Source organism: Nicotiana tomentosiformis, chromosome 7, assembly GCF_000390325.3.
Source record: "Nicotiana tomentosiformis chromosome 7, ASM39032v3, whole genome shotgun sequence".
NCBI classification, from domain to species: Eukaryota; Viridiplantae; Streptophyta; class Magnoliopsida; order Solanales; family Solanaceae; genus Nicotiana; species Nicotiana tomentosiformis.
Genome location: NC_090818.1, coordinates 22,088,269 through 22,111,361, shown reverse-complemented (window position 1 = coordinate 22,111,361; position 23,093 = coordinate 22,088,269). Strand labels below are relative to the sequence as shown.

The 23,093-nt window shown below is 37.4% G+C and overlaps 1 protein-coding gene across 1 annotated transcript; it reads left to right on the top strand.

The window, feature by feature from the left end:
• The first annotated feature begins 1,466 nt into the window (after positions 1-1,466).
• Positions 1,467-22,860, top strand: LOC138895343 (uncharacterized). The gene is made up of 2 exons (XM_070180022.1): positions 1,467-2,241; positions 22,088-22,860. The coding sequence occupies exons 1-2, from the start codon at positions 1,467-1,469 to the stop codon at positions 22,858-22,860; spliced, it is 1,548 nt and encodes a 515-aa protein (XP_070036123.1).
• Positions 22,861-23,093: the final 233 nt, after the last annotated feature.

The following is a 23,093-nucleotide window of genomic DNA, read 5'->3' as shown; positions in this document are numbered from 1 at the left end:
TTATATGGATCCTTCCTGTGTGAAAACACAGAGAAAAATGATATTGCCAAAAATTAACAAGGTAAAATTTTCATTTATTCATCAAAAGAAACGTCCCTTTTGAAGCCAGAATTGATTTTCCTTGATACCTAACATAATGCATGAAAGGATCCTTGAATAACCATAGGGTAACCTGAAAATCCTTAGCAAAAACTTCTATAAGACGTTCTATTTTTTCATAGAAATATATTCGTTCAAGAAGGACTCCAAAAAATGTTGATCGTAAATGAGAAGATTGGTTCCGTAGAAAGACGAAAGTGGATTCACATTCATCTACATAAGAATTATATAAAAAGAAGAAGAATCTTTGATTTTTTGTAGTTTTAACACCTGTCAAAACCAAATTGAATTAGAATAAGAATGGACCTTGGCCTAACAACTAACTCAAATAGCGAGAAATGCTTGAGCCATATAACAAGTCCAAGAAATTCATTTATCTTCGATGTGGGATTTCAGAACCTCCCGCACGCCCAAACCTGCCAACTAAAGTGTGAACAATCTATCATAGAGTCCAATATGGGTGAGTCTGGCATTGATGTGGGACCAACCCCAAATTAAAAAGAAAGAAAAGATAAGCAAGTTGCCAACGAGGGCGGCTGGAAAAAGGTTGCAAATTGCAACCAAAATAATGTGTGGACAATGCAAATTGCAAAGAACCAATCAATTTAATTAGCTGAGAGGTTGACAACTTTACCTATAAATAGAGATGCTTTCCTCTTTATTAAATACACCAAAAACAAAGAGAAGCTAAGAAAAAAATAAATCAGTGAGAGTAATCTACAGATTGTTGTCTGTGAGATAAATAGTGAGTGACAATATTATTATAGTGAGGTATTTTAAAATAAAGAGTATTATTTCTTTCGAAGTTGTAGTAGTCTCTTGACACTACTAAGTTGTAATATTATAATGGTAATATTGCTCTACTCGGGTATTGTATTTTACCCCGTTAAAAGATTTGGTGTTATTGTTACTCTCTTGTGTTATTATTATTTTTCGTGAATATTATTTCTGGGCGGGATTATTATTTTTTCCAACAACGTGGTATCAGAGCCATGGCAAATAATGGTATGCTGTCTTTTCAGTATCCCCGTCTCACAAAAAATAATTATGAGAAATGGTATCTATGTATGAAAGCCATTCTTGGCTCTCAAGATATATGGGAAATTGTAGACAGAGGGTATGCAAAACCCGATAATAAGGAAACTCTACCTCAAAATGAAAAAGAGATCTTCGCAAAGACGAGGAAGAAGGATCAACAAGCCCTCACGCTAATCCACCAATGTTTGGATGATGCCATGTTTGAGAAGGTGGCAGATGCTACCACCTCAAAGGAAGCTTGAGAGATTTTATAAAATTTTCTTCAAGGAGTTGACAAGGTGAGGAAGGTAAAACTTTAAACTCTAAGGGCTGATTTTGAAGTTTTAAAAATGAAAGAATCCGAATGCATTTCGGATTATTGTTCAAAAGTGAAGGCTGTTGTAAATCAACTAAAAAGATATGGGGAGGACAAAGAAGATGTCCGTGTGGTAGAAAATATTCTTCGCACTTTAACACCTAAATTTGATTTTGTGGTGTGTGCTATTGAGGAGTCTAAAGATTTAGACTCTATGATCGTAGAGCACTTGGAGGGCTCTTTACAGGCACACGAAGAAAAGATCAAAATGAGACAAGAAGTGCCATTGGAGCAACTTCTTAAAACTCAGGTATCCTTGAAGGATTATGGAGGTGAAAAGAGCTATCGAGGGAATGGACGGGGACGAGGCCGTGGCAGTCATGGAAGAGGAAGAAGTAACGGTAACAACTTCAATAATGAAGTTAAAATCCACCAGATATTCAGAGGTTGTGGTCGTGGACATAGAGGAGGAAGAAGACGTGGCTACTACCAAGAAAATAATAGACAAAGGTATGACAAAACAAAAATTAAGTATTATAATTGTCATAAATTTGGCTATTACTCTTGGGAATGTCGTAGCAATATTGAGAAAAAAGCTAACCTTGTTGACAATAAGAAAGAAGAATATGAGTCAACGTTGTTGATGGCACTCAAGAAAGAAGACAAGGATGATTGCAACTCGTGGTATTTGGACAATGGAGCAAGCAATCATATGTGTGAAAGCAAAGAGAAATTTGTGGAGATCAATAACACGGTGAGAGATAATGTGTCCTTTGGAGATGCCTCAAAGATTCAAATCGAAGGGATAGGTACGATTCTGATCTCATGTAAAGATGATAGTCACAAGATAATTCAAGATGTTTATTATGTGCCAAAATTTAAAAGTAATATTTTGAGTTTGGCCAACTTCTTGAAAAGGAATATGACATCCACATGAAAAATATGCATCTTTGGCTTAGAGATTCAGGTGGAATTCTAATTGCTAAAGTGCATATGGAAAAAATAGATTATTTTCTCTAAATCTAAAAACAATTGATTCAAAGTATTTGAAGGCCAATGTGCAAGATGAATCATGGTATTGGCACATGCGATTTGGGAACTTGTATTTTAAAGCGCTCAAATCAATGGGAGAAAAGAATATGGTGCGTGGGATACTATCAATCAACCATCCCAATCAATTGTGTGAAGCTTGTCTTCTTGGAAAACATGCAAGGAGGAGTTTTCCAAAGGAGTCCATGTTAAGATCAACCAAACCGCTCTAACTTGTTCACATTGATGTGTATGGGCAAATCAATCCACCTTCCTTTGGTAAAAGTAAATACTTTCTACTCTTCATTGATGTCTTTATGTCACGACCCAGACCGATGGGCCGCGAAGGGCACCCGGTACCTTACTCAACTGAGTACCAACATAATGTATCTCTTCATATCATACTATTATAGATAACTAAGCCGGAGATGTTGCTGTGAGATAAGTTGAATACAACATGAAATACTAACTTATACATAAGACATACGAGCCTATAAGACCAATGTGATCCATTATATACTTAAAACATAGGCCGATAAGGCCGTACAAGTATCCGTATATATGACATCTGTCTACAAGCCTCTAAGAATACATAATTATCATAAAGGTCGGGACAGAGCCCCGCCATACCAAACAATACACGTCTAAATCATACTGACCAAACAAGCAACTCCGAAGCAAATGGAGCGCACCAACATCTTCCGCTAAGCTGATAACCTACTTGGAGGACTCTCGACCTGTCTATCGGGACCTGCGAGCATGAAACGCAGCGTCCCCAGACAAAGGGACATCAGTGCAAATAATGTATCGAGTATGTAAGGGATGAAAATCAGTAAACAATAGACATGAGAAAAACATGGAGTAAAAGACTCGACGTATATGTCTGAATAGCTCTGTGAAACATTTAATACTTGTAATTTCATGCATATGCGTATAAATGTCATACCATGCATGGGTATATGCGTTCATAACATCATCAAACCTCTGAGGGCATCCCATCATATCATCTCGGCCACTGAGGGCAAATATCAACGTATACCAACTGATCAGGTGGTGGTGCGTATATAACGCCATAACCTTTTTCCATATCCCATATACATATAATATATGCGTATATAACGCCATCTGGTCATGGGTCAATGTATATGTATAAATTCATGAAATGCATAAAAATTACATTAATAAGATTTCTCGAAATGTCATAAAAATCAATATGCTTTTCGGATAAACTTTATCAATTACGTATTTTTCTGAGACCCATGAATAGAAGATATAATAATAATTCACATGGGGAATCAAGAATATAGACACCCCTAGTATTTCTATGAATAGAGTCATTTATAAAAGTTGCGTATTTTGCTAGTTTCATTTATATTATTTGGAGCATGCTAAAAAGAAAGAAGGGATAGTCTTAACATACCTGAGCCGATTCTCTTGATAATCCCTTTAACACACGTCTTGTGCGAAAACACATGACGACGGATTGAAGTATTGAAAAATCTGTATGATATTCTTGAGAAAGATTGTACCGTGCTCTCTTATAATTGCAAATCCCGTTGCTATTACGCAGTCTAACTTCATACTAATTCCTTTGTTGAAGATCCGATTCTTGGAGATTTTGATGCAAGCATCTCCATTCTGTGTGAATTAGATCACTATCTTTTATGGATATTCTTGCTGAAACTCATCCATCACTTAAAAGATATAAGTGTTTACATTTTGTGACTTAGAGAAGTCTGCATGTCTTGGTGGTGTGGGCCCTACTTTGATAAGTATGACTAGGCCAAACAATGTCCAACTTAAGACACTTTTTAACCTAATTTAAGAGTCATATTTTAGGTCTTTTATCCAACTCATGGGCTGCCACGTTGGTGGCCCTTAATCTTATCCAAATAATTCACCCCCTTTTCCTTAATTAAATTATTAATCCCTCACTAATCTAATAATTAATTAATTACCTGCATAATTAAGAATTATCTCAAATTACTTATAATACTACTCACTTTTAACACACCTTATACACCTTACTATCATGGCCATATGGTACCTTGTATGGTATTAGTCCATAAATACCGGGTATTTTAGCTCGGGCCGTATTTTATCCCAAAATGTCAAACTTAGACGAAACTCATTTCCTTCGATTTGCTTACCCTCTCACCTTCACGAATTTACTTATCACTTGTTTGAAATAGCATAATGCTTATAATCTCAAAATAATCCCATTCACGAACTTACGTCAATTAACTTACGACCAAACTTTAACGTACGAAAATGCGGGATGTAATATCTCATTTCCGAGCTTTCATCAATTTACTTATGGCGTACTTTTACGTACGAAAACATGGGGTGTAACATCATTCCTCCTTTTGGAACATTCGTCCTCAAATGTTGACTGATGCACTTATCATTTTCATAACTTATGTCTTCTGAATACTTTAGTACTCTTCTTGCCATCTAGGAAATAGTTCTGTGAATAATCCCAAAGTCTAGGGCATCCCCCCCTTTAGACCTCTTTCTCATACTACGACTTGTGGTCGGAATCCTTCCAATCTCGTAACTGTTGTTACCTTCTATCATGCAGCTTGTATGACTCTGACCTTGTAAGTGCGCCTATGCGATTCTTCTCTTCTTTTCCCTCCGGCTTTTATCCAATCTCTAGGCCTCACTTTTTAAACATATACATAGCTTGATAAGATGTCCCTCTGGGCATCTATAAGTACACTGAAGTTCTCTTCTCGGTACTTTGTTGAATTTTCGAATATTGCTATATCTTATTTCATAGACCCGGTTATCCATTCGTATGACTTTACTGCATCTAGGTAGGTCATACTATACCATAACTCTTACTTCGATTTATCATTACTGAGGTCTGCTACCAAACTCCAGGTTACTTTCGTTGCTTATCCCATATGTATAAATCTAAGTTCTTTAATGCTTCCTCATTACTATTCATCTTAAGAATGGCGGCCTAATCTCATCTCATACTTTGTGACTTTTGTCCATCCATTATTGATTCAACTCAATATTTTTCTACAATATACCACGAATAACTTGAAACTTCTTACGTAATACCTTGTCACTAGGGATTACGTTGCATCGAGGAATATTTGAAGTGATTTTCCTGATCCACTTAGCGGCGATAATGTTCTTAAATAACCGTATTTTGTAGCATCCCAATGTGATTCACTTACGTGGGTATTTTAATCCCGTACAATTCATGAAATCCTCTTCAAATCATTACTCAATCGAAGGCCCAATCGTCATCCTTTATCTATCATAATTACACCCTCATTGCACTATCAGGGCGGCATTCCATCTCTTCTAAATGCCATTAGTCTTAGACTTCTTTGAGTTCATTCAGGCTATACTGAGCTTTCTATAACTTATAGAAACCATCAGCTCTCTTGTTTTTACGGGCTTAATCCAGAGGACTTATCCATTCTCGTCACCTTCTCACTCGCCCTTTCTTATCCTTGCTCCTGTTTTCCTAAAACCTTGTCGCTTTACCATACTTGCCTTAAAATCTCGCATCATATTTTTTATTTCTTTCACGACCTTCCTTCCACATAGGTATAATTTACATCCACAACTTGAAGCTCTATTATAATACTTGCACCTCTAGTGCATACACAATCCAGTTGGAGCTTCCTACTGACTTCTTATGAGCATGGTACTCTTCTAACTCGCTTTCTCGTAAAGACATTATAGAATATGGTTGTTGTACTATCTCTCTTGTACCTCTGATATTAAGAGTGACTCTGCTATGTTCTCAATCATGGTTTCTATAAGTTTCTGAGTCCAATAATCAGACTCCTGATTTACTTTGTTGATGTAACTCTTTAGTTTCCTCTTCTTTCTGATCAGCCTTTATGTAGGCTTAAGTTATCTTCTGATCTGTGGCTCATGGTGTTAGTTATTACTTTAGCCTTTCATAGATGCTATGGAATATTCGTGATACCATCATCTAATAATTCAATGACATGGACTCAATTCTTTCTTCTAACTTATACCAGAGTCTTCTACAACTGTATGATTGTCAACATACATGCTGCATGGATAATACTCCGAAATATTGGGTGTGTTCATAACGTAACTAACTCTGGATCATTGATCGAATAATCCCTTTCGTTCCATCTCAGCTTTCTTTAAACGTAAGCAATTACTTTTCCTGGTCTTTCTTCCCCCTTGTTGCGTGCATACTTAGCTTATCGTAGTTACTATGCATGTCGGGATTTTGTGCAATTCATATGGTCTCGAATATTACTTTTGGTTTCATTTCCCGCTCATTAGCCACGCTAGGTGCCACTTCCTTTAGTCACTATGCTTAGGTTAAAGCCTTCTTCTTTATTTCCTCAGCTAGTCTTTCGTTGTAGTATTTAGGGAAACCTTTTGGATCTTGTAAAGTTACAAGCTTATCACATCGCATACTTGACGGAATTTTTTGATGTTCTTCCCCGTCTATAATTATCCGTAGTTACTTATTTCCACGCCCTTGTGCTTGTAGGGTTGCTTCTGAACTAATATTTTGATTGTCTTCCCAGTGGCATTCTCTTTCATTTACCTTTAACTACCCCAACTCCTATCTGAATATATCTCAAGGATCACGATGTCATATCTGCGAGACTGAATTTCCCATGTTAGGGTTCACTATATTTGTCTTGCACAATCTGTTGATTTGTCTGTGTCCTCTTGTTTAGCCATAACTAGGCTCTTCCTGAATCAACTACTAACTACTCGTTGGCCCATTCTCATATCAATATTCCGCGTAATCTTTCTTGGGTTATTTCCTTTGTCTTAACTTACGTTCACACTGGTTCCTTATCTATCAATAATATCTCGGGTAGGAACCCTTACTTCCTCTCCTTGACGTCGTGCTTGCATAATGTTCTGGAATCATACCATATTTGTAGGATTTGAATGAGTGCAATCTCATCCCTTTCTCAATTTTATCGCATTCTTCCTTTACCATTCCATAGTTACTAGAGCCGCTTAATTCTGGCTTAATGGCATATCATGCCATATTCCCCCTTTAGGGGAGTACTAAAATTTAGTGCTACAATGATATACCTATAAATGTTTTACCTCTTCATCTTTGGCATCTTTTCACATCATCGATGACCCTTACTCGCCTTGCGGCAATCCTTTTGTACCAAGGATAACAAAATTCCTTACTTGTGAGGGTGTCACTTAGTATAACTGGCACATACAGTCCCTTAAGCTTAACTTTGCTCACACTGCTTGCTTTAGGGAAGCGTCTTCCTGAATGACCATTCTCTGAATTTCTCATGAATCTTCTTCTGTCCACTCTATTATCGCCAGAACGAAATCTGAAATTCTCATGATGCCGACTATTATCCAATCACTCAATCCCTAATTCATGTTTAGTTTATCTTGTTCACCAGCCCATACTAATTTCTGTTGTTCTGGGGTCTAACTTTTCCTTCCGGTAGTCGCGATGGTGTCACGAACTTATTTCTCGAAATGAGGATATGACTTTATGGCCTTTACTCTTTTGTTGCCTTAGGGCATGTCACCTCTCGTCTTTTCCTTCACTTGACTATAGACTCTGTAATACTGTCATCTTTTTGATTTACCGTTGTCATCCATGTATCATATCTTACTCATAATGCTTCATTAACTCTCTTTTTATTTCCCTGCCAACATCTCTGTCCATCACTTTATTCTGAAAACTCGAACAAGGCATTCTTTTGCTTTTTAGTTCCCCTTACTCCATCTACTGGCTCTTTGGGTTGCCTAATATTTTTTCACTACTAGGGATAGGAGCCAAACTAAGGTAATATTTATCCTTTCAAGGCTTCCAGTGCCTATCTTTGTAGTACTCATATTAAGCTGCACTATTTTGGAGTGCACTATCTGGGTGTCTCACAAGGAGATCTATTAGCACATTTGCACTACCCTTTGGAAATGTTAACCAATGCAAACAATCCATCCACCATTCTGGGTTACTCTAACCCCAGCCGGATCCTGATATCCCGTCCTTCTCTTAAATCATATATGTTAGCTCCCTTTTCATCTTGGGTTGAAATCGGAACACTTGGTTCCTTAAGTTGGCTTTAAAAGGTCAACTTTGACTTTGGTCAATATTTTCAGCAAACGGACTCGGATCAGTATTTTGACAGCTTCGGTAGGTCCGTATCGTGATTTGGGATTTGGGAGTATGCCCAGAATCAAATTCTGAGATCCCTAGCCCGAGATATGGAATTTTGATGAAACAATTAAAAAATTTAAGTTCAAATAGTGACCGGATGTCGACTTATGTGCAAACGACCCCAGAATAGAATTTTTATGATTCTAACAGATCCGTATGATGATTGTGGATTTAATAGCGTGATCAAAATTTTATTTAGAAGTCTGTAGTGAAATTAGGCTTGAAATAGCTAAAATAAGAATTTAAGTTTGGAAGTTTGACTGGGGAGTTGACTTTTTGATACCGGAGTCAGAATACAGTTCCAAAAATTTTTGTAGCTCCGTTATGTTATTTATGACTTGTGTGCAAAATTTGAGGTCAATCCGAGTTGATTTGATAGGAATCGGACTAGCAGAAGTCTTTTTAGAAGTTTTTGAATTCATAAGTCAATTCATGCGTTTTGGCATTCGATTCTTGATTTTTGATGTTATTTCCGGATTTTGAATGCTCGAGCGAGTTTGTATGAGGTTATTTGAATCGTGTGGATAGTTGGTGTAGAGCCCCGAGGGCTCGGGTGAGTTTCGGACGTTAGCAAGGAATGAAAATACATCAGTTTTCTGGTGTTTCTTGGCAGCAGTTGCAGGTCTCGCAAATGCGAGAAATTCGGTTTGCATTTGCGAGAAGGGCTTCGCAATTGCGAAGAAGCCCGACCTAGGCAGTGTTCGCATTTGCGACATATTTGATGCATTTGCGATCCAAACAGAGCTCGCATTTGTGACCCCTGCAGCTGAAGGCCAAGCTTCGCATTTGCGAGAGTTATGTCGCATTTGCGACCCTCGCATTTGCGAACCTGGTGTCGCAAATACTATATCAGAGGCCTGTGCCCAGCTCATTTAAAGTGTGACTTAGGCCATTTATCTCACTTTTCTTTTATCTCTTGGGCGATTCTTGGAGCTTTTGGAAGAGAGTTTTCACCTAGCACTTTGAGGTAAGTAATTCCTACATAACATGACTTAACTACATATATTATAAGTAGATTATAACTAGTAAATCCTAGAAATCAAAAATTTAGATGAAAAACCTAGATTTTTATAAAAATGAGACTTTAATCACGTAAATAGTTATGAAATTGGGTAGAAATTATATATTTAAATTCTTGAGATTATGGGTAACGTTTTCATCCGAAGATTTCAAGAATTCGAGCACGTGGGCCCGGGGTGAATTTTAAGAATTTTACCATTTTGAATAAGGTAATTTATTTAATAGATAAATTTTGAATCATTGAACATGTATTAATTATTTTGTATAATATTTGGATAGCTTTGGATTTTTCGGCACCAAATTATGCATTTAACGCAACGTGGTAATCGGAAAGTGAACTTTGAGACGAGGTAAGTCTCTTGTCTAATCTTGTGAGGGAAAAATTACCCCATATGGATTAAATTGAATAATTGTTGTTAATTGCGGGGGCTACGTACGCACGAGATGTCGAGAGTCCGTGCGTAGCTACTATTAATGCTAAAGTCCGGGTAGTTTAGGACTCAAAGCATGAATTACTTGTGTAAATTATATTTTTTGTTTAATTAATATTAATTGATATACATGAATATATTGTGAATTGTTAGATAAAGATATTAAAGGATGAAAATCTCATATGCTTGATTTTCTGTTTAAATTAATTAATATTAAAAAGAAATTGTTCTTCCTCTCGAATTTATCTTATAATAATTACACTCTCATTCCCGGAGGTACATAAGAAAAATGTCCTCCTTTCTTGTGGATCGGGCCGGACTCCTCGGCAGGATAGATGCATCTATGGATCGTGTCGTACGTCGCTCGGTAGTGTACATAACACTCTGGATCGGGCCGTACGTCCTCGGCAGAAATCATGATTAATAATAATAATCACACGGTACCTTAATAGTTTATTGCAGCTTGTGAAGCTAATTGATAAATTGAAAATCTTTGGAATTTGATGAATTATTATTCCTGCTTGTTAAGGAATTATTGTTATTCCTATAAATGAGACTAATTGATAAATTAAAAATTTATTGAAATTGAATTGCAGCTTGTAAAGGTATTTGATAAATTGGAAGTTTTATTGAAATTGAATGATTTAATTAATAGATTGGAAATTGTTGCATTTGAAGGATTTTTATTATTTCTGCTAATTGAATAAAATTATTGTTAACTCTGTGAATCATGCTGATTTGAATAATTATAATTATTTCAATTATTATTATTGACTCATAGTGAGCGTGAAAGTTGGCTATCTCGTCTCTACCACTTCGAGATTAGGCTTGATACTTATTGGGTACAGGTTGTTTTCGTACTCATACTGCATTTGCTGCATATTTTATTGTACAGGTACATATATGTATAGCGGCCTTGTGGGCATAGAGGTGTGGTTAATAATTGTGGGGACATAGGTGAGCTGTATTGTATATGACGATCCGCAGCTAACAGAGTCTCCTTCAGAGTTATTATATTTTCCTGTCTAATTTGTATTCTGGACAGATGCTGTATTTTATTTTATTTTATTTTCTCTAGTAAATACTCATGCACTTATGACACCGGATTTTGGGAATGGTTGTGAATTGTTTAGAAATTTAGTTGCTAAAAATATTTATCATTTGCTCTATGAGTTTTATCTTTACAATTTAATTGAAGAAATCTTTTTTTCTAAAATACTAAAATGGGTAATTAAGTTAATTGATTATGGTTGGCTTTCCTGACAGTGGTGTCCGGTGCCATCACGACCTTTTTTGGATTTTGGGTCGTGACAACATGGTATCAGAGCACTAGGTTCACTTAGGTCTCACGAATCATGAGCAAGTCTAGTAGAGTCTTGCGGATCGGTACGAAGACGTCTGTGCTTATCTTCGAGAGGCTACATGGCTGTTAGGAATACTTCCCTTTTTGATTCCTCATCGTGCGATTCGATTCCTTTGATGCTTATGCCTACTTCTCCTTCCTATTCAATCTTATGCGACGTGAAGCTCTTGTTATAAATTGGGAATCGAGGAAATTTTTAATGGTACTACAGATGTAGTGCGAGATGCTTCTCCCTGTGTAATTAATTGGGATATTGTCGTCGCCTTGCAGAAGGCCGCTCTATCGTTTCAGTTCAGTATCAATACTACCTAAGGTTTTGAGATTTGACATTGATTGTTATGACGATTCATGCGTTGTTATCGCATAGTGTTTATGTAATGGTAAAATGCCTGTCTATGTGTTAGGGCAGTAAATTATTTGAAAGAAGGTTTCTCTCAGTACATGATTCATAGGTTCCATGTTTTAATTCCAGCGGAGAAAAGGCAATCGGACTATGAATGTTCAGGTTTGGGGTTGATGGAGTAACGAAGCTTGAAATTTTTGAGTATGGTAGAATTCTCAATTTTGATGTAGTGTCATCGCCTTGTAAAATGCGTTAAGGTTCGCCGGTGTTATGATTTTCTTCAACCCGCCTTCAAAATGGAGTGTTAGGAATTGGTATAGGGGAAGCAGTCATTAGAGATCGTGGTATGCAGTGATTCAGGATCGAAGCAACGTTTCTAGTATTGATGTATCGAGAAGGATGATAGTCAGAAAGGTTTAAAGCAAGTAACGAGCTATTGGTTCAAGTGCTACAGAGACAGATATTTAGTAAGGCAACAACTGGGCAGCGAAGGATGAGAAAGGATATGTGGAAGGTGCCTTGCGGTGGTTAGGTTCCGAAAAGGCTATGTGTAAGAAACAGAAGCAGAGTAGTTGCTTAAAGGAGATGGTTGACCAAAGTGGGAGAGTGGCAAAGTAGCATATGGGTTACGTGGTAGGATGACTACACGGCTTGAGGAAAGTTTGGAGTGATTTGGGATTCATGGTAGACAGTGACTAGGTCTACGGGCTTAATATGGAATATTGGCTGCTATATTGTAGAAGATTTGGTATGAAAGGAGAGAGTTTCTTGATATGAAGAAGGATACAACATGACTTTGGATTGGAATGTATTGTCGCACCTTTAGCTGATGTCCATGAGGAGTGAACGGACTGATGCAGCTGGTGAATGAGCTTGGACTCAGGATGATCTACTGATTTCGTAGTAATTGCACCAGTGCAGCGACGTTGGAATATGTCAGCATGTAATTTCCACATGTGGGTTATCTCCTGTAAGCAGATTAGCGGTCGCGTGGTGTTTACGAAGCTTTTGCGAAGAATTCTACTTGCTACCCGGTAAGAGATTTAATGTGTAAATGAGGCTAGTGGTTCGGAGTATTTATTAAAGGCTAATAGAAGTATTTTGAGAAAATTTTGGCGAGTTGCGTGTGCAGAATCATGTCAACAATGAAGAAAGAATCTCGGTGGATTCCAAATTATAATTGTAGCTTCAAGCTAAGTGGGACAGCCCCACCGTCTATGATTGGATTGCGTAGTGTCAACTTGTGCGGTTTCTGATTATCGGTGTATTGGTGGGTCATTACAACTAAGGAAAGAAAAAATCAGTGGTAATTTGAGCAAAGTATTTGGGGAATGTGTGTCATATTTGGCCTTATCAATTCATATTAAGTTTTTAGAAGGCTCAGAGTTTATGTTTCGTGCAGATGTAATGCACATGAAAGTAAAACAGTCGTATGTTTCCTTGATAAAGTGTCCATATGCTAGCAGGGCCTTGGAATTGATCATGTTTGGGAACAAGTCAGAGCAAGTGACTCCCAATAACGGTCCTAGTGGATTCAAAAATTTAAAGCGTAGTGTCTAAGGATCTCGAGTCTATAGTATAGTTGAGTATCGAGCTTTTGCAGCAGATTATGAAACGGGGCTTGGAGTACTCTGCGTATCTTCAGGTTGTGGTGTATCATTAGAGAAATGGAAGAAAATAACTTCGGATTCATAAAAGAAGTATCAGAGTGGGTGTACCTGTTGAAGATGTAAAAAGTGCGCACAAGAAGGGATATGAGATAATTAGTGGGTTTTGAAATAGCGTGGTCTCGTGAAATAAGGTCACTCGGGATGAGTATGGATTTGAGTTCATGATATAATGAATGGAGCTATTATTATTTCCAAGGCATGTTGAGAATAAATTGAGAAAAGGCGGATCGACTAACAATGGTTGAATCAGCGTGATGGTGGCAATGATCAGTTCCTTCAACGCATTGAATTATGCATGTGATATGTGGGTACGTGTGAGGCTTGACGGCAGTTGTAATTGATTTTATTTGGAGGAATTCAAGTATTATAGCATGTTATGTGTAGAGGGATCCCAGAAGAGTTATGGTGGTGTAGACCACTACTTGAGGCCGGTATTTTCTGTGGATATAGAAATTCAGTCAGGTGTTGCAATGGTTCTCTTGAAATAAGTTAAGTAGAAGGTTTCTATATGATAAAGTGTTTATTCTATTAGTGGTTCGGGAGTTATGATGGAATTCTTGTACTCCTGCGCGTTGGCGTGGTTAAGTGCACTAAGTAGCATGGGATTCGAAAGTTGAGGATTCAAGATTTCAGTTCGGTGTTGACAAGGATGTCATGAGCTCGGATGAGCAGGGAAAGGATTTAGATGTTTAAAGTAAGGTGGTATTATTTTCGGCATCATCTAAGGTCGATGTCAGGTGTAAGAGACCTTGTGTATTGATTTGTGGATTCTTGATATGCTTTACGACAAGAGTGGGTTGCTCTAGTGGCAAGCACCTTCCACTTCCAACCAAAAGGTTGTGAGTTCGAGTCACCCCAAGAGCAAGGTGGGGAGTTCTTGGAGGGATGAAGCCGAGGGTCTATCGGAAATAGCCTCTCTACCCCAGGGTAGGGGTAAGGTCTGCGCATACACTACCCTCCCCAGACCCCACTAGTGGGATTATACTGGGTTATTGTTGTTGTTGATATGCTTTACAACATTAGTGTAACCGGTAGTATGGATGTGCAGACTTGTTACCTGGTGTGGAAGGTCGTGGGAGCGTGTCTCATGGAAAGATTATGTAAGAGTGACATGTAGTCACTTGATTGGGTGAAGATTGAAACCAAGTATAAAGATTGTGGTAGTATCGCTGATTCGAGACTTTATGCCTGGAGGGCGCTCGATTTATTTGGTTGTGGACTGTGGAAGTATTGTTCCGGTTATGATGGCTATTCTTGTATGTTATGGGAAAAAGGGTTATTATGGATCCTTGAAAGGTTATTAGCCTAGTACGATGCGATCAGAATCAACTTGAGGTCTGTGGATGGATTTGAATATGAATATGGGCTCTATATCAGGCCGGATGTGTTCATTTCAGCATAAGCGCTCCCTATGGAGGAGTATTCGGACGTTGGATGTCGTTTCGTCGTCGGTTATTTTATGTAATACTATATTGTGCTGTGTGAGTTGCGAAACGGCTTGATAAATTTCTTATATGTTGAGGTTCCGCGTAGAGATGGTGCCATGTGAGCCGGATGGCTCTCGAGATTAAGATCATATATCACACGTTAGTCGTGCTTGAATTTTGTAGCGTATGGCGCTGTCGGTCCTTCCAGGGATGATATTATGCACTGAGTGTGCTTGTGTCCGATATTCAGATATTTTGTAGTAATGAGCATTCTAGCTCGGTGAGTATTTTCTTATAGATTCTTTTTGTGCAGATCGGGTGGCACGCCGCCACGGATATGTTGTTTGGATCGGGTTGCACGCCGCAACAATATCATGTATGGATCGGATTGTACGCTGCAACAGTGTGATGTTGAGTACAGTTCCCTATATTTTATTTTGTGTGTTTTGTGTTCCATTTTTTGGGGAAGGTTCATGACACCTTTTTATTTGTTTAATTAGTCACGTGAGTTGAGTAATCCTTTGCATAGTCTGTTTTCCTTATGTATTGCAATCGAGTCCGTAGCTTATTAGCTCATTGTGGCGTCATATGAGACTTTTTGTCATGCCTGAGGTGGCTTATTGCCTGAGCAGCTTATACTAAGTGAGACGAGATTATTGGATCCGGGATAAGTACGATCAGATTATATGAAGTATAATAAAGAGCAAATACCATTATTTGGTCCATAATGAGGCAATGGTTCTTGTGAAAAGGAGAAACTCAATAATTTGTTGACTCAGCAATTGGTTATGAATTTCTACACATTTCTTCCATCGTGGAAGCAATTCAAGAGTTGGAACAGGAATTATATGTATCATGAGGTGTGTTGTGAACATCAGATTCGTGGAATTTCGGCTATTGTTATCGGGGGATGATATTATGATCATGTGAATGGTGCAGTGCATGGTCTAAATTCAACCAAGGTATGCAACTCTATATTGGTGCATCGTGTAGTGATTGATACAGTGTTCGTAGGTTGGAAACATGCATGGTGGAGAATTCTGGATGTTAGAATTGGGCTCTAAGGCTTAATCGCCTAAATAAAGGGGAGAGTCTTCAAATTGGCTCGAGCTAATGTGCTTAATTGGATGTGGTAGCACGAGTAGGTGCTCGGAGTGTTAAACAATGATTTTGGATAACTCCGAAACACTCCTTAGCACGTTTGAGTACGAATGCATATTTAAGTGGGAGAGAATATAACGACCCAACCCGTCGTTTTGACTTTTAGAACCCCGTTCCCCTAAATAAAACTTCCCGTATATTCTTTAAATGATTTATGACTTGTGGGGATGGTTGGTTCGGGATTTGGAAGTGTTTGGGTTGAAATCGGAACACTTGGTTCCTTAAGCTGGCATTAAAAGGCCAAGTTTGATTTTGGTCAACAGTTTGAGCAAACGGAATCAGATCAGTATTTTGACAATTTAGGTAGGTCCGTATCATGATTTTGGACTCGGGCGTATGCCCGGAATCAAATTCCGAGGTCCCTAGCCCGAGATATGGAATTTTGATGAAGCAATTAAATAATTTAAGTTTAAATAGTGACCGGATGTCGAATTATGTGCAAAAAACTCCGGAATAGAATTTTTATGATTCCAACAGCTCCGTATGGTGATTTTGGACTTAGGAGTGTGATCATAATTTTATTTGGAAGTCTGTAGTAAAATTAGGCTTGAAATGGCTAAAACAAGAAATTAAGTTTGGAAGTTTGACCGGGGAGTTAACTTTTTGATACCGGAGTCGGAATACAGTTCCAAAAATTTTTATTTCTCCGTTATGTCATTTATGAATTATGTGCAAAATTTGTGGTCAATCTGAGTTGATTTGATAGGAATCGGACGAGCAGAAGTCTTTTTACAAGTTTTTGAATTCATAAGTCAATTCATGCGTTTTGGCGTCCGATTCTTGGTTTTTGATGTTATTTCCGGATTTTGATCGCTCGATCTAGTTTGTATGAGGTTATTAGAATTGTGTGGATAGTTGGTGTGGAGCCCCAAGGGCTCGGGTGAGTTTCGAACGTTCGGAAGGAATGGAAATACATCAGTTTTCTGGTGTTTCTTGGCAGTTGTTGTAGGTCTCGCAAATGCGAGAAATTGTTCGCAAATGCGAATCTCGCATTTGCGAGAAGGGCTTCACAATTGCGAAGAAGCCCGACCTAGGCAGTGTTCGCATTTGTGACACATTTGATGCATTTGCGATCCCAGCAGAGTTCGCATTTGCGACTCCTTGGTCGCATTTGCGACCCCAACAACTGAAAGCCAAGCTTCGCATTTGCGAGAGTTGTGTCGCATTTGCGACCCTCGCATTTGTGAACCTGGTGTCGCAAATGCGACATCAGAGACCTGTGCCCAGCTTATTTAATGCGCGACTTAGGCCATTTATCTCACTTTTCTTTCATCTCTTGGGCGATTCTTGGAGCTTTTGGAAGAGGGTTTTCACCTAGCACTTTGAGGTAAGTAATTTCTACGTAACATGAGTTAAATACATAGATTATAAGTTGATTATAACTAGTAAATCCTAGAAATCAAAGATTTAGATGAAAAACCTAGATTTTTATAAAAATGAGATTTTAACCACGTAAATAGTTATGGAATTGGATAGAAATTATATATTTAAGTTCTTGAGATTATGGGTAACGTTTTTATCCAAAAATTTCAAGAATCCGAGCACGTAGGCCCGGGGTGAATTTTAGGAATTTTACCATTTTGGATAAGGTAATTTATTTAATAGATAAATTTCGAATCATTGAATATGTATTAATTATTTTGTGTAATATTTGGATAGCTTCGGATTTTTCGGCACCAAATTATGTATTTAACGCGACGTGGTAATCGGAAAATGGACTTTGAGACGAGGTAAATCTCTTGTTTAATCTTGTGAGGGAAAAATTACCCCATATGGATTAAATTGAATAATTATTGCTAATTGCGGGGGCTACGTACGCACGAGGTGATGAGAGTCTATGCGTAGCTACTATTAATGCTAAAGTCCGTGTAGTTTAGGACTCAAAGCATGAATTACTTGTGTAAATTATATTCTTTGTTTAATTAATATTAATTGATATATATATGAATATATTGTGAATTGTTAGATAAAGATATTAAATGATGAAAATATCATATGCTTAATTTTCTGTTTAAATTAATTAATTGTTAAAAGAAATTGTTCTTCCTCTCGAATTTATCTTATAATAAACACACTCTCATTCCCGGAGGTATATAAGAAAAATGTCCTCCTTTCTTGTGGAGCGGGCCGGATTCCTCGGCAGGATAGATGCATCTATGGATCGTGTCGCACGTCCCTCGGTAGTGTACACGATACTCTAGATCGGGCTGTACGTTCTCAGTAGAAATTATGCTTAATAATAATAATCACACGATACCTTAATAATTTATTGCAGCTTGTGAAGCTAATTAATAAATTGAAAATCTTTGGAATTTGATGAATTATTATTCCTGCTTGTTAAGGAATTATTGTTATTCATGTAAATGAGACTAATTGATAAATTGAAAATTTATTAAAATTGAATTGCAGCTTGTAAAGCTATTTCATAAATTGAAAGTTTTATTGAAATTGAATGATTTAATTAATAGATTGGAAATTGTTGCATTTGAAGGGTTTTTATTATTTCTTCTAATTGAATAAAATTATTGTTAACTCTGTGAATCATGTTGATTTGAATAATTATAATTATTCCAATTATTATTATTGACCCATAGTGAGCGTCAAAGTCGGCTATCTCATTTCTACCACTTCGAGATTAGGCTTGATACTTAGTGGGTACACGTTATTTTCGTACTCATACTGCACTTGCTGCATATTTTATTGTGCAGGTACATATATGTATAGCGGCCTTGTGGGCGCAGAGGTATGGTTAATAATTGTGGGGACATAGGTGAGCTGCATTCTATATGACGATCCGCAGCTAACAGAGTCTCCTTCAGAGTTATTATATTTTCCTGTCTAATTTGTATTCTGGACAGGTGCTGTATTTTATTTTTAATTCCCTAGTAAATGCTCATGCACTTGTGACACCGGGTTTTGGGAATGGTTGTGAATTGTTTAGAAATTTAGTTGCTAAAAATATTTATCATTTACTCTATGAATTTTATCTTTACAATTTCATTGAAGAAATTTTTATTTCTAAAATATTAAAATAGGTAATTAAGTTAATTGATTATGGTTGGCTTGCCTGACAATGGTGTCCGGCGCCATCACGACCTTTTTGGATTTTGGGTCGTGACACTTATATCTGCTTTCTGAATCTCTCGTTGCTTTTTTTTTTTTTACCAAATAAGTGGATAGATATTCATGCCTTAGGGCTCCTTTCCAGAAGCTTACACATCTTAGTACACACATGATCTGCTGAATATCTCATATTTATTCATCATAAGCATGGTGCAAAAATCGAGCTCCTCTGACTCAATTCTTCCACAGCTATATCTCTTACTAACCGTCTTTCTGGATGTAGGCATCGTCGTATTATGGATAAGTTAGAGCTTAGAAAATTGAGTTCTTATAACTGAGCTCTACCATACGATCTAAGAGTAAGAAGAAAGAGTGATTGTCCTAAATGCCCTGTAGCCTCATGCTTATAAGTGTAGTGCACAACACACCCATAAACAAGACTCTACTAGACATGGCTGGTAGACTCCCTAGGACAGAACTACTCTGATACTACTTTTGTCACGACCCAAACAGATGGGCCGCGACGAACACCTGGTACCTTACTCAACCGGGTACCAACATAATATATTTCTTTATATCATACTATCATAGATAACTGAGCCGGAGAGGCTGCCGTGAGATAAGTTGAATACAACATGAAATACCAACTTATACATAAGACATACGAACCTATAAGACCAATGTGATCCATTATATACTTAAAACATAGGCCGACAAGGCCGTACAAGTATCCGTATACATGACATCTGTCTACAAGCTTCTAAGAATACATAATTGTCATAAAGTTCGGGACAGAGCCCCGCCATACCAAACAATACACGTCTAAATTATACTGACCAAACAAGCAACTCCGAAGCAAATGGAGCGCACCAACATCTTCCGCTAAGCTGATAGCCTACTTGGAGGACTCTTGACCTGTCTATCGGGACCTGCGGGCATGAAACGCAGCGTCCCCAGACAAAGGGACGTCAGTACAAATAATGTACCGAGTATGTAAGGGATGAAAATCAGTAAACAATAGACATGAGAACAACATGGAGTAAAAGACTCGACATGTATGTCTGAATAGCTCTGTGAAATATTTAATACTTGTAATGTCATGCATATAGGTATAAATGTCATACCATGCATGGGTATATGCGTTCATAACATCATTAAGCCTCTGAGGACATCCCATCATATCATCTCGGCCATTGTGGGCAAATATCAACGTATACCAGCTGATCAGGTGGTGGTGCGTATATAACGCCATAACCTTTTTCCATATCCCATATACATATAATATACGCGTATATAACGCCATCTGGTCATGGGTCAATGTACTTGTATAAATGCATGAAATGCATAAGAATTACGTTAATAAGATTTCTCGGGATGTCATAAAAATCAATATGCCTTTCGGATAAACTTTATCAATTACGTATTTTTCTAAGACCCATGAATAGAAGATATAATAATAATTCACATGGGAAATCAAGAATATAGACACCCCTAGTATTTCTATGAATAAAGACATTTATGAAAGTTGCATACTTTGCTCGTTTTATTTATATTATTTGGAGCATGCCAAAAAGAAAAAGGGATAGCCTTAACATACCTGAACTGATTCTCTTGACAATCCCTTTTACACACGTCTTGTGCGAAAACACGTGACGGCGAATTGAAGTAGGAAAAAATCTGTATGATATTTTTGAGAAAAATTGTACCGTGCTCTGTTAGAATTGCAAATCCCATTGTTATTACGCAGTCTAACTTCATACTAATTCCTTTGTTGAAAATTCGATTCTTGGAGATTTTGATGCAAGCATCTCCACTTTGTGTGAATTAGATCACTATCTTTTATGGATTTTCTTGCTGAAACTCATCCATCACTTAAAAGATATAAGTATCTACATTTTGTGACTTAGAGAAGTCTTTATGTCTTGGTGGTGTGGCCCCACTTTGATAAGTATGACTAGGCCAAACAATGTCCAACTTATGCCACCTTTCAACCTAATTTATGAGTCATATTTTAGGTCTTTTATCCAACTCATGGGCTGCCACGTTGGTGGCCCTTAATCTTATCCAAATAATTCACCCCCTTTTCCTTAATTAAATTATTAATATTCCACTAATCTAATAATTAACTAATTATCCACATAATTAAGAATTATCTCAAATTATTTATAATACTACTCACTTTTAATACACCTTACTATCATGGCCATATGTTACCTTGTATGGTACTAGTCCATAAATACCGGGTATTTTAGCTTGGGCCGTATTTTATCCCAAAATGTCAAACTTCGACGAAACTCATTTCCTTCGATCCGCTTACCCTCTCACCTTCATGAATTTACTTATTACTTGTTTGAAATAGTATAATGCTTATAATCTCAAAATAATCTATTCACGAACTTACGTCGATTAACTTACGACGAAACTTTAACGTACGAAAATGCGGGATGTAATATCTCATTTCCGAGCTTTTATCAATTTACTTATGACGTACTTTTACGTAAAAACATGGGGTGTAACACTTTAGTAGAAAGACTTGGGTTTATTTCTTGAACCAAAAATCTGAAGTATTTGTTGCCTTTAAAAATTTCAAAGTACTTGTAGAAAAAGAAAGTGACTATGAAATAAAAGCTTTAAGGTCTGATAGAGGAGGAGAATTTACTTCAAAATAATTTAATAACTTTTGTCAATCTCATGAAATTCGTCGCCTTCTTACGGTACCTTATTCACCCCAGGAAAATAGAGTTGCAAAGAGAAAGAACTAAACGATTCTTAATATGGCTAAATGTATGTTAAAAGCTAAAAATATGCCCAAGGAATTTTGGGCAGAAGCTGTATCTTGTGCAGTTTATTTAAACAACAGATCTCCAACAAATAATGTTAGAGATCAAACCCCTCAAGAAGCATGGAGTGGAAGAAAGCTAAGTGTCAAGCACTTGAGAATCTTTGGGAGCATAGCCTATGCTCATGTGCCACATCAAGGGAGAGCGAAGCTTGACGATCGAAGTGTCAAGCATGTGTTTGTTGGCTATGATATGAGTTCAAAAGGCTACCAGCTATACAACCCAAGTAGCGGCAAAATAGTGGTGAGTCGTGATGTTGAATTTGATGAAGAATTAGCATGGAATTGGGAAGCTCAGGAAGAAACTTCATATGATTTTCTACCATACTTTGGCGATGAAGAAGAACCAGAGACCATGGAGCTTGTGCAAGATACAACTCTACCTCCTTCGCCAACCACTGTTGCATTTCCTTCTTCTCAACAAAGTTCAAATGAGCAACCGCAACGGACAAGGAGCATTCAAGAGCTCTATGATGGCACAAAAGAAGTTACTAAGTTTGATTTTTTATATTATATCTTTGCTGATAGTGAACCAATGAACTTTGATAAAGCTGTTACAGACAAAAGGTGGAGACAAGCCATGGAGGAGGATATCGAGTCAATAGAGAAGAACAATACTTGGGAGTTAACAACTCTTCCCAAGGGTCATCGTGCAATTCGAATAAAGCGGGTATACAAGGTAAAGAAGAATATTGATGGAGATATGGAGAGATACAAGGCACGACTTGTGGCTAAAGGCTACAAAAAAAGGCAAGGCATTGACTATGAAGAAGTTTATGCACCTGTTGCCTGTATGGAGACGATTCGTTTGCTGATCTCTTTGGCGGCGCAAATGAATTGGAAGATCCATCAACTAGATGTCAAGTCAACCTTTTTGAATGGTTATCTTGAAGAAGAAGTCTATGTTGAATAACCATTGGGTTTCATGTTTAAAAACCATGAAGATAAAGTGTTGCAGTTGAAGAAAGCTTTATATGGATTGAAGCAAGCCCCACGAGCATGGAATAGTTGCATCGTCAATTATTTTCAAGATAATGGGTTTACTCGTTGTCTCCATGAATATGTTCTTTACCTTAAAGTTCATACTAATAGAGATATCTTGCTTGTTTGTCTTTATGTTGATGATCTTATTTTCACAAGTAATAA

Bases quoted from the DNA above. Each gene is read 5' to 3' on its own strand.
- LOC138895343 (XM_070180022.1), top strand. From the start codon at position 1,467: ATGAAAGAATCCGAATGCATTTCGGATTATTGTTCAAAAGTGAAGGCT. The intron at 2,242-22,087 runs GTACGATTCTGA...TGCCACATCAAG, and splicing joins GATTCAAATCGAAGGGATAG to GGAGAGCGAAGCTTGACGAT.